General features: G+C 33.3%; 1 protein-coding gene across 1 annotated transcript; it reads right to left on the bottom strand.

Moving 5' to 3' along the window:
- Positions 1–9,809: 9,809 nt before the first annotated feature.
- On the bottom strand, positions 9,810–12,041 carry LOC106457571 (ubiquitin-conjugating enzyme E2-17 kDa-like). The gene has a single exon (XM_013917008.2). It carries the CDS (start codon positions 11,877–11,879, stop codon positions 11,436–11,438), a length of 444 nt encoding a protein of 147 aa, XP_013772462.1. The 5' UTR covers positions 11,880–12,041; the 3' UTR covers positions 9,810–11,435.
- Positions 12,042–12,435: the final 394 nt, after the last annotated feature.

Here is a 12,435-nt window from a genome sequence, read left to right as displayed (position 1 = left end):
CTAAGAAGAAAGTAAACATATATATATATATATATATACACACATATATACTGATAGATATTCATTAAATGCTTAAATTTTGGTTATTTTTATTCAAAATTATAACAGTAAATAAAAAATATACATAAAAATAATGATTTCTAGTATTTATTTTCTGTAGTGCATGTTGGTGTATAGAATACATTTTAATACTAGTAATTAACGACCTTATAACACCAAATTGTTATTTATATTCAATTAAACACAACGTTTCGCTTTACACCTTCTTCAGAAGTTTTCACTAAAAGTAAAACACAAACCGAAACTGACAATATAACGCTCCTGGAGAAGCGAAACGTTGAGTGCCAAATTGAATAAAAACAACAATTTGGTATTATAAGGTCGTTTATTACTCGTATTAAGATAATTTCAAGTACTTACCATGTTATGTTATCCACTTGCACTCTGATGTACGTGGTCGATAATTTTCGTGTTAATTAAGTCTAGTTGATTCTGTCAACACGAAGCGAACACAAATTGCGAACCGTGATATCTGTCCGAGAGTTAGTCTGCCTCTCGTTTGATAAGCTGCGCATGCCGGCAAAGCTCAACATTTACTTTTGAAATGACGGAAGAACAGGCATGAATAATGTTGATGTCAAATTTCATTTCGCAATCAGAATATTATACACTAAATTGTGAAGAATTAATCACACTATCATTCACATTTCAAAATGTGACGTAACTTAATAAATAAAAATGTAGATTTACCGTATGTTATTGTTGAGCGGCTCTTAGCATTACTGAAATACTCAACAATTACTTTTCGTGGTGGGCGATATAAGTAGTTCAGAGCTTTGGCTCTCAGTGAAATTAAGAATACAACACAATTAACCTCTAGATCATGCAATAATTTAAATTGATAGATTAACTTGTACTTTTCCTGTCACTTTTGATGGGTACTTTTGTTTGTTGTTGTTGTATATTTTAAATACAAATTTTAGAAAACACGCCTATCAATCTCCAGAAAAGGTCACCACAAAACTACTATAATTTATTTAGCTTTCTAACTAAAGTATAAACAGGCTTAAAATTGATTTATGTTCGGAGAATGGACGCTCGCAGGAAGGGACAAGGGGGGTCCCCCCCCCTGGATTTTCAAAAAAGAAAAATAATTACTGGATATGTAAAATTATTGGAAAATCATAAGGTATTTGTATTTCGATTTCATAATTTTTTCAAACTTGAGTTACTTGATCCCCCTAATTTTTTTTTCTGCGGGTGCCCTTGGTTCGGAGCAATGCATTTATAAAACACTTCAACATTTCGTAGTAAATTTCGGTTTTATTCGTTATAAAATTGACCATAAGGTTTACATGTTTCAGAATCTGCTCTTTCTATTGGTTATAAACATGAGATATAGGCGTGAGTAAATAAGTGGCTTTAAAAGAATGAAAGGATAGCTGGAGGCTCAGTAACTGCAAAGTAGTCAGTGGGGTCCGGGAAATTTCCAAAAAGAAAGTCCTCGGCATAATCTATTCTTATAACGCAAATGTTTGAAGCAATTAAAATGAATATCGCAAGATAATTCGTTAGTCGAGTTAACAGAATAGCCAGAAGAGTTGTGGACTAGATCGTTAGAATTGAAATGTAAGGTCAGTTACATTCTGAATAATCAAAAGTTCATCTAGAAGTTTAGTTTTAAAGTTATAATGGCCTAGTTGCGATAATTCTCAGGCCTCAACCAATTTAAACATATTTCTACAGGTTTTACATGTACTCACATGTAAATTTCCTGTAGACAATATATCGTTCGCACTTGTGGATGTCGCAGTTCCAGAGACTTTGTTGTCTTCTGTTATCATTGCATAACACAACTATCTTTGAAAAGGGCAGATTCCCTTACTAATATCTGGTTGTTATAAAAACTGACTCAAGGTCCAGTAGGAAAGAAAAAGGGAGACTGCAGACACTGCTAATTCCTACACAATATCTAAAACAGTCTAGTCACTAAGCAAGTGCTAACCTCTAACTCCTTGCTATTGGAATCCATTAACATCATTATCTCGCTTATTGTAGATTACTTTCAGATACAATTTTATTTGGGGCCTGGTGTGACATAAAAGCTCCACCACTTGATTTAAATTCTCTGCTGAGGACGAACATAAATTCCTGACTGTACTTGAAGGAGTTATATGTATTTAGATGTACTGAAGACGTCTAGTTTGTGCAATGCTTTGAAATATTGGACAAAAAATATGCCTTAGAAAATCACTTTGTAAATAAAGATTATAATATCCTTTTCGCTTATTTTGAGCTTCCAGTCTCTTGATGTTCTAGGTATTACATCTACTACCATCAGCTGTCCTGATTGTGGAGCAGCTATCACCTTATATCCTGCAGATATTTCTCTGTGAAACGTTGTTTAGCAGCTCGGAAAGTAAGGGTTGCAATACCTTTTTGGTCTAGTTAATCCGGTAATCAGCAAACTATCCTAACTTTACAATAATCAAGGAGCAATCGCATAATGCAGTACCTATATAGTGAAACACCACTTGACAGCTTAGAAAAAAAAAGAATGCCACTTCATTTCTCTCTTTGATCTTACAATTAAGTGATTGTCCTAGCTTTTGCTCTGGTACATAATCCAAGCCATAATGATAAGAAGATTGGTGTTGATATCATGGCCAATCAATAGAGCTGTCTTGTGCTTCTTCTCTAGGAACTTCCTCATCTGACTCATTTTATGTAACAAGAGAATTATTCTCTGCATCCTACTGCTCATCAACTGAATAGAAATTAAATGAAACAGTACTCTCGTCATTCTTTGTCTCATCAGACTCTAACTTTGATTCTTGATCTAGCCAGTGCAAGAGAGGTTTGTGAATAATGTCCAGTCTGAGCTTCTCAGTGTTTTCCATGTGCTTATATGCGTGCCATGTGACTACTGTAATTTATACTTTAATAGATCAAGTTGTTGGAGAACGAGACAAGAACGTGTCTAGCTAGAAACAAGCTGCTTCCATGTTGCTGGCACATGCCAAAGCCATACTCAATTTCTAAACTGAAATGTTCTTTCCTTAACCGCTTTATCATAACATATTTTCTACCATATGGCAGACTTGCCTCTATGCTAATGTACAAGGTTGTGCACTTCAACTAATGAAGACATTAGCCATTCCACATATTCTTAAAGATTCTGTGACACATCTACTATAGAGGTAGACCATACACTACATCTTCAGGAAGTCGTATTTTTTATTTATTTTTATCAAGCATGAGCATGTTCAGAGAAAAAACAGTCAATCTATGCTCCAGTGCGTGATACATTATCATGATGTACGCAAGTGTTCTTCCCAGTAAGTTCTGCCATGATTAACAAGTCTTGTCAGCATCTGTTTGATAGTTTGTGTTGCTCATTCTGCTAAACCATTAGACTGGGGTGATAAGACAAAATGTATGCCTGCAGCACACCAAACACTTTACCGAACTGAGAGAATAGCTGGCTTTTGAAATTAGATGCCTATAAATCTCTTCAGGTGCACCAATTCAAGCTATTCAGTGTTACATCAATGAATCAGTAGCAAACTGTGATGAAATGTGGGCTAAGTGAAGTAATTGATAATGACTAGTACATACTAATTACTGCATTCAGTTTCAGGGAGGGGATCAGAATATCCAGGGTTATTTTTTGCAAATGAGAAACAACAATTATCTGCTATTTAGAATAACTTTTACTCTGAGCAGAGCACATCATACAATGCTTACACCACTACACCATTTAATGTCTCAACTCATATGTATCCAGTAAAACCACTGTCATGCATTAGCACAAGTGCGTGTAACACCTTGGTGGCCCCCAGCCTTCACATTATACAATTTCTGAAGTATATCATGACTAAGAGATCTAGGGAACATATCTCTAACACAAGTTGAGAACCAAATGCCAATATGTACTAGCCATGTTTCACCTTCTGCACAGCAAGGAGTATTCAAGCTAGATTTGGGTCCTTCACTTACTTTTTTTGTAGTTTTGATAGTGGTATTCAATCGTTAACGGATTCTTCTTCCATATGGCTTGATGTCACTACAGCAGAAATAAATGGTTTTAACTCCCACACAGTGTTCAGAGTCGAGAATTTCAACAAACAAACAATTTATCCCCATGTGAAGAACCATTTTGTCAGCTTTTCTGTATTTGCCTGCCTGGACAATACAGGACAACAAAATAATGCTCCTGATCAAATGTTCAACCATTCTTTCCAGAGTTTTAAAGTTAAAAAGCCACTTCTGCAATGCATTGTGCATCCAAATATGCAATGTTCTATCATAGAGGTAGTAATGGCAGTGTTTGATGAAGACCACACAATCAAGCTGTTCTTTCTTCCTTTAAGAACAGTATCTAATTCAGGAGCTATGAGCATATGTCTAACATAAATGTTTACCCATTCCAGTTATCCTGTAACTGTAATACTTACCCCATTCCATTATTGCTATCATCAGTCTTCAAATTGAACTCACATTCTCATTGTAGATATTTCAACACTGATAGCCTCAACTAAAGTATGGTTAATAACAGGAATACTTGGTTATATCCTTCAATCCACCTAATGTGCACATCAGCTTTAGTGACAGCCAATATTGAATATTGGAGAAATCAAATATTGAAAATTGGAGAAAGCATCGTCAGTTGATTCAAAATCAGGGAAACAGCAGAATTCAAGTTGGTCATAGGTCAAGATCAGTCTTGCACCACTGCAATCAATTTCACTTGTTTGCATATGAGCACACACTTTCCTGCTTTCAATTTCATCCCTGCCTTTCTTATTTACTAAAGTACTATGCTCAGGTTTTTCAGTGGCAGAATTGAATGTGCACCCAAACACTGTTAACATAAAATAGGCATTTTTCACATTACACCCTCTTCTGTGTAAGGTCCATTAGCCTCTCGAAAGTGATGGGTGCATTACACATGCCAAATGACGATATGAAACATATTTAAACCATCTCAAGTGCCGAAAACAGTCTTAGGTCAACTCTTATTATGTAGCTTGATTTACCAGTATCTGGACGCTAGTTCTGAAGTGCTGAACCACTGGGCATCTTACAGTGTATCTTGACATTAAGCTGGCTGTAAGAGTGACGAGGCATCGATGAGTGTCATCGTATTCATCCATCTGAAATCAACACAGAACCTTGGCATACCTTCCCTCATACTGACAACCACTACTAGAGATGCTTATACACTCTGTAATGGTTATATGATTATATCCTCTACATACACTGTACCTCAGTGCTGGCTACATTCCTAGTGCTCCAGGCAAGCTTGAACAGCAGTTGTTTAATCTGAGTTTTATATGACGTGCATTGCCTGTATCTCTGTGAAGACAAGTTACACTTGTTCGACCATCTTATCTACAAATACATTGGCATATAATCAACGAGTCTGAGAATAAGAACTCCAAACTACAAGAATAAGAGTAGGCTTCATATAGTGGTGGAGTGTATATTATATTTATGTTGTTTTAATATATCTTTTACTCACCACAGTGATTCTATATTTATATAGACTTTAAAGAATATGCATCATTTACGTTGCTAATTCTTCTGAATTATTTAGCCAACAAAATACTTAAGAATGTGAAGCCAATCTATCATTCGATTTAATATTTGTCACCGAGTTATATCAATTTCAGGGAATTCTACCCCTCACCATTCACCCTGGACAAGAACAATATAGAAACACAGTAGTGAGTAAAATACACCTTATACTTAAATTGTAGATGCCACAGACACTGGTGTAGGTCACCTCCCAAGAGTAGGGTTGCTTGAGAGTGCAGCCCTAAGAGGATGGTTAACTACTATGACAGGAGATTTATGGAAGATCAAGAAAGTTAGGTAAACTGACATTAGGAAACCTAAAAGGGTATATGTAATAAAGGTTGGCTGAAAATGTAACTATTAACAGTAAAGATTTTTTAAATACGTTAAGAATAAGCAGAATATTGAGATGAGAGTAGGGCATCTGAGGTATGATAAATGAAAGCTAATTTCTGATAAGTATGAGATAGCAGGTTTATTAAATATTACTTTTCTTCTTTTTACTCTCTTGGCATTTTGGTTGAACAATGCCTTAAGCAATCCAAGCAATGTGCTCTTGCTAGTGGTAGAGCAAATAGGATTTTAAGTTGTATCTACAGAAATATTGAAAACAAGATATTTCATTTTATTAGTCACTGGCTAGACCACCTGTGTTGTGCTCAGTCTTGAGCTCCTTGCAATAGAAATGACAATGAATTGTTGGAAAGAGATCAGAAAAGAACTATTAAAATCATACTTGAGATGGAAAAGTTCTCATAAGAAAACAATTCATTATACCTGAAACTGATTTGCTTTGAAAAAGAAGAGTTAGAGGGGATCTGATTGAGGTATTTAAGACTGTTAAAAGAGGTGACAGTGTCAATATATAATCTTTTTTCGTACTTAATGGTGAAAATAATAGGAGTAGGAAACACAAATATAAATTTTGGCAGGGTAGCAATCATCTTCAGCTATGACAGCTTTATTTCTTAAACAGGGTGGATAGCTTTTGGAATAGATTGCCTTCAGATGTGATGGATGCAGTCAGTTTAAGGGAGTTAATTGGAGGACATGATAAATATTTGCATTATAAGAGCTGGCTTTGAATTTTTTGAAGATTTAGTTCATTTCTGAAATTGAAAAAGTCGAGATGAACCAACACATCCCTTGTTATTCTTAGACTTTATGTTTTCCTAAAACACCATACGTATAATACACACTCCACCATTTTATGAAGCCCAATCTTATTCTTCAGATTTGCCTTTGTCCAGCCAGTGGGGTTGTGTTGCAACACCAGTATGTTTCAGCTGCTAGTTTGCCTTTGGCAAAGCATGAGGCTGGTGGGCAGCACTCACTTCCAGTTTGGCTGAGGTATAGCTACTGCAGGAGGCTTCTTCCTCTCGAGATTTAAACAAGATTTGAATTTATCACTGCACAAACTGCCTCTGTTAGGGTAAGAAGGTCTCTGACACCTAAGTGATGCATCATCACATCACTGGGTAGTCTCTTTAACTAGTGCATTAGGATATTCTTGTAATCTACTACAGCCATTGCAGTGTATAACTATTACCATGAAAATAGCACAGATTGGCAAGACCCCTTTTTGGAGTTGGAACTTGACTCAATAAATAGTTTGGTATTCCACTGGGTCAAAAAGAACATCAACAATAACAGTCAACCCATAAGTGGGATTACACCTGTTTTTAACTCATAAATCATGCATCATGAAATTATGCATTTCACATCATAATAATTAATATCTATTAAGAACAAATAAAAACAGTCTACCCGAAGAAGGTACTGGAAATGAAAGCAATAGTAGAAGTCTGAGAATGACGTTTCAGTGATTACGACTAATACTGACATATTGTCTCATTCAAATAACTACCATGTAGCTTAAAAAGTTATATAAATAGATAAAAGTTTCTACCATCTCTAAGTTAATAGGAATGGATAAAATTATGAATCACTTCTGAATATAAAATCAATCTCCTGCCACATGTACATGCAGAAGGTAAATAATTTTTTTAATAGGTATTAGAGTAAGCCTGAGAGTAATATTGCAGCTACATCAAAGAATCTGAAGAATGTTATGGAAGTAGGTGAAATACTGGATTAAGTTCTAATGACATCATATACATGATATTTAAAGAAATTAATGGAATTATATGAAGTAAGGGGAAAATGGAAAAATGAAGTTCCAGTTTTGCACATATACCTAAAGAAGGTAATGGAAGTGAGTTTAATGTTTGAGCAAGTGTGAGGGTGATCTTACAGGTACATCATGCAGTATGGATGTCAAAAGTAAAGCATTTGATGAAGTGTAAGAAAAAATCTCTATTCTACACTGCATATGTATATTGAGTGAAGCTTAGTAATGATGACAGTGTAGTAGAAGCAATGATTTGTAACATTCACGTTCATAAGAAATAAGCAGATGACACAAGACAATCAAGCTCATCATAAACCTACCAAACAAACAAAACAACAACAAAAAAAAGAAAGGTAGCCTTATCCTTTGTAAATTAGTTCACCTGAACTTGTAAAGAATACTAATAACAATCCTTCTTTTATCAATTAACTGGCCGTTTCTCAAATTACCACCTTAAGGGGAAAAATACTTTTGTCTCAGAACAATCCTAAATGAGAGCTTTTCAGTCATGTAAAAGTGGCTGTAGCTTTTCAGAAATCAATCAGTTTGCTTAAAGTCAGATTACTTATAACAACTTTAAATGTTGAAATCTAGCTTCGTAACTAGGAAAAAATGGCTTTACGTTTTTGAGGCTTTTGAGATAAACTAAAATATGATCAAATGTAAATTAAAATTTGATCCTTCCTACAAATAAATAAATTTCTCAGTGAAGGAATTTCTTCTTTCCCATTACTCATAAAAACACTACAGAAAACTATTTCATAAATCATCAGTATTATATTAAGAACCCACTAATATTATTTAAAAGTACTTGGACTTCTTTATCTGTCACTTTACTGCATTTGACCCATTCTAATCAAAACTTATTTTCTTAGTCAACAGCTTTCTACAGTACTTCTAAGTTTTAATTATGGTTAACTTCATTTTTGTTTTTCACATATTTCTGATAAATAATTCAACAAGAAAGAACAAGAAAGTATATCTCAGTGAACATCTTTAAAATTCGAGCAACTTATTACTGTTTCAACTCCTAGTAACAATCAATTGTTTTATAATAATTAGATCCAGTGGCCTATCGTAAGTTTACAAATAAGCAAACTTATACCCAGACACACTTAATAGAACCATCCACATGTTTAATATCCTAACAGAATCAAATGTTTTCTACAAACTTCAAATTTTCACCTTTTCTTGTTTTGAGCATGTTACTTACCTAGGCAAAGAAAAAAAGTGATGACTTGGTGTACTTAGATTTGTAAAAGCTTCTGATAAGGTGCCAAATAAGAGATTAGTTAGGAATATTACTTTAGGGGTTGGAGAAATCCTAGTTAATTGGACTATACGGTGGTATGGGAAAAAGCAAAAAATTGTTGTTATTAATGAAGCCCTGTCAAATTGGATCCTTGTCATTAGAAGTGTGTTTCAAGGATAAGTGCTTTGGCCTTTGCTCTTTCTTATTTACATTAAAGATACTGATAGAGGCATAATTAGTAAAGTTTACTGATGACATTAAACTCTTCGATATTTCTAGTGGTATTAAGAATGTTGGTGTATTACAGAATAAATTAGATCAATTGATAATCAAGTTAGACAAATATTTCACAAAGGCATTATCTTTAATTATAGTAAGTTCAAGGTTGTGCATTTTGGTTATCATAATTTGTATTGCAAGTTTAAAAAGATGGGAACCCACTCAATATTAAAAGGATCTTGGCATAGTATTAGTAGTGGAAAAGTCACTCAAACCCATATAAGCAGTGCTCTGTTACTACTAGTTGTAAAGCTAACAGAGTTTTATTGTGGACTTGTATACATATTAATCATAAATCAAAAGAGATTATTATTTCTCTATACAGATCACTAATTAGGCCTCACTTGGAATACTGTATACAATTTTGTTATTATCCAAGAAAAGAAACTGACATATTGGAAAATAGTTCAATGAAGACAATCTTAGTTATCTTAAGAAGAGTAAAAAGTGATATTATTGAAGTTTACAAAATTATCCAGGGGCTCAAAAGGATAAAGGCCTCTTATTCTTTCTACTATATTCTGGAAATAAGACAAGCAGGCACAAGCTTAAAAAAAGACAATTAGGTAAGTCTCCAAATAAATTTTATTTTCTACTTTACATGAATTTAAGAGGGTTAATCAATTATCTGAAAAATAGTGACTTTAAATTTTTACTTTTCGCAAGGGTAGTTGTGCAAAGCGTAGTTTCGAAAGGCCAAGTGGTCTCTTGTTTTTTAATTTTATTATTAAAAATTAGATAAATAAACAAACAATGATTTTCAATTTTCACAGTTATGTTTCCTTCCTGTATTATCAGTTAGAAATCACACAAGTCTTCTAAGTATTTCATTTTGTAAATGGTAACAATAACCATTCTTATTGTTTCTTCCGAGTCTAAAAACTTATTTTTATAACCTGTTATTGTTTTCGTATTTTTTGCATATAATATTCTAAAATTGTAAGAGTGAGATGGAAAATTAAAGTAATAACATACTATTCTATTAACTGATTGAACACTTTCTTAAAAAGACAAAAATAAAAGAACACTCAAATTTTAAGAAGTAAAAGACAATGATGAACTACATAAAATCATTTTAGGATTTTTGCCCCATACACTTGTAATATATTTACTACTTCAATGACCAGTATTACTTACTCTTCATAATAAGGTATGTAATTATTTCAAAATGTTTTATGGACATACCTCTACCTATTTATAACGTAATACTAATACTGAGTTTTTCATTACACTAGGTTAGAGTTAGATTATCTTAATATATATCTTAAAGACTTCCAAGTTCCACTAAACACAGTAAGTGCATATTTAAACTAATGATACATTTTAAGTGAATATAATATTTCACTGTTGTAAAATAATACTGTTTTCAAATTCAGTGTTGTGTAATTTCCATTTCTTATCTGCATAGGAAGATAATTTTTTTTGTGAAATATTTGAAATAACATGGCAATATATTAAGTTAATAAGTAATGTGAAAAACTGGTGTTACTTTTTGTTTCAAAATATTATGTATATTGAAATATCACTACTGATTTTTATATAACGGTAATTAATCCAGTTGTGGGTTTATACATGTATAACAACTAAGCTACATGGCAAAATTCTTTATTCATTTCAACTTGTTGCAATGTGTATAAGCAAACAAGACTTAATTATTAATTATCTAAATTAGGTACAGTTCTTAAAATATCTGAAATGCAAACAGTTTCTAAGTTTATATCTTTAACTATCACCTTCTTTGACTTCAAGTAACATAGTTGCAAGGATCGTAACTTCAAGAATACTGTTTATAATAGATCAATTTACATGATATATTTGAAGAAAATTGTCATGGAGAAACTTGTAACAAAAAATTCAAACATATACCAGTTCATCATTTAATTTAATTATCAATCAACCATTAACAGTGCCTTTATACTTACATCTAGTATTTTTACGCATATGGGAACTTCTACAAAATTACAACAGTACAAGTTACTAACACAGATTACAAGGCTTAATTTGTGGGTTCTCCTGTTGGATACTGTTGAATAATGTTTTTTATTTAAAACATATAACCAAAACTTAGATAGTTTCCAATCAGAAGAACCGAATGAAAAGGAAAAGAAAATGTTTGATTTTCTACCTATTCTGGTAGTGGTAAGAAGTAACAAGTGTTAATGTTTTGCCACAAACTGACACAGGCTCACAATGTTACATCGCATACTTTCTTGTCCATTCTCGTGCAAGTTCGCTGTACTTATCTTGATCAGTCTTGAAGATTCTAGCTATTTCTGGCACCAAAGGATCATCTGGATTAGGATCACACAATAGTGAACAAACTGACAAAAGAACTTTTGATATTGTTAAGGCTGGTGACCACTGAGACCTCAAAATATCAAGACAAATACTACCATTACTATTGATGTTTGGATGATAAATTCTCGTCGTGAATGCAACTTTTGGTGGCTTGAATGGATAATCTGTTGGAAAATGAATAGTCAAGAAAAACACTCCTCCCTGATACGAGCTTTCAGGTGGTCCAAGAATCGTGGCTTGCCAGTGAAACAGATCATCACCAACCGGGCCTGCAGAGCATTGAGCTGGTGGGTCTCTTCTCAAATCATCTAGCTCTTTCTTTATCCTTTTCAGTGCCATTTTATGGGAATATTAACAGAATAATAAGAGAAAGCAGTAAGTGATTCTAAACTTTATGTTTGCTCTTTAAATTGCATGGCACAGAGATAAATTAATCTACTGGACAACAATCACAGACCTATTAAAACAGACAAAAGGTTAGTACGCGCTTTGCAGTGGAGAAACAACCGCCCTCTCGAAATTTATATTTAATTTACAAAATAATAATAATAATAATAACCATTAACAAAGTCTTTGTTTTAAGTCTTTAACATAAGTTTAATAGTTAAATTTGACTAACTGCCCCTAGGTCTACTTTACCATCCTTATAATGGAATGAGATTGGGAGAAGCATAATCATTATATTACTAAAACTTGTAATTAAATTAAACTTTTGGGTATTTCAAGCTGTATTGCGAATTTGAGTCATTACAGAATAACTTGTTGGCCAAATATATGGCAAATGATGTTTATTATAGTAATTGCATGAGAATGGATTTAGATTAACCACACCTTGTCTCCTGGTACAAAGCTGACTTCAGTAGATCTCTTATCATAACATAACTTCAAATCAGCA

This window comes from Limulus polyphemus, unplaced genomic scaffold (genome assembly GCF_000517525.1).
Source record: "Limulus polyphemus unplaced genomic scaffold, Limulus_polyphemus-2.1.2 Scaffold346, whole genome shotgun sequence".
Lineage (NCBI taxonomy): Eukaryota > Metazoa > Arthropoda > Merostomata > Xiphosura > Limulidae > Limulus > Limulus polyphemus.
The sequence above is the reverse complement of the archived record's forward strand: the minus strand, read 5'-3'. Positions and strand labels throughout refer to the sequence as shown.

Coding starts and splice junctions, on each gene's coding strand:
- LOC106457571 (XM_013917008.2), bottom strand. CDS start 11,879: ATGGCACTGAAAAGGATAAAGAAAGAGCTAGATGATTTGAGAAGAGAC.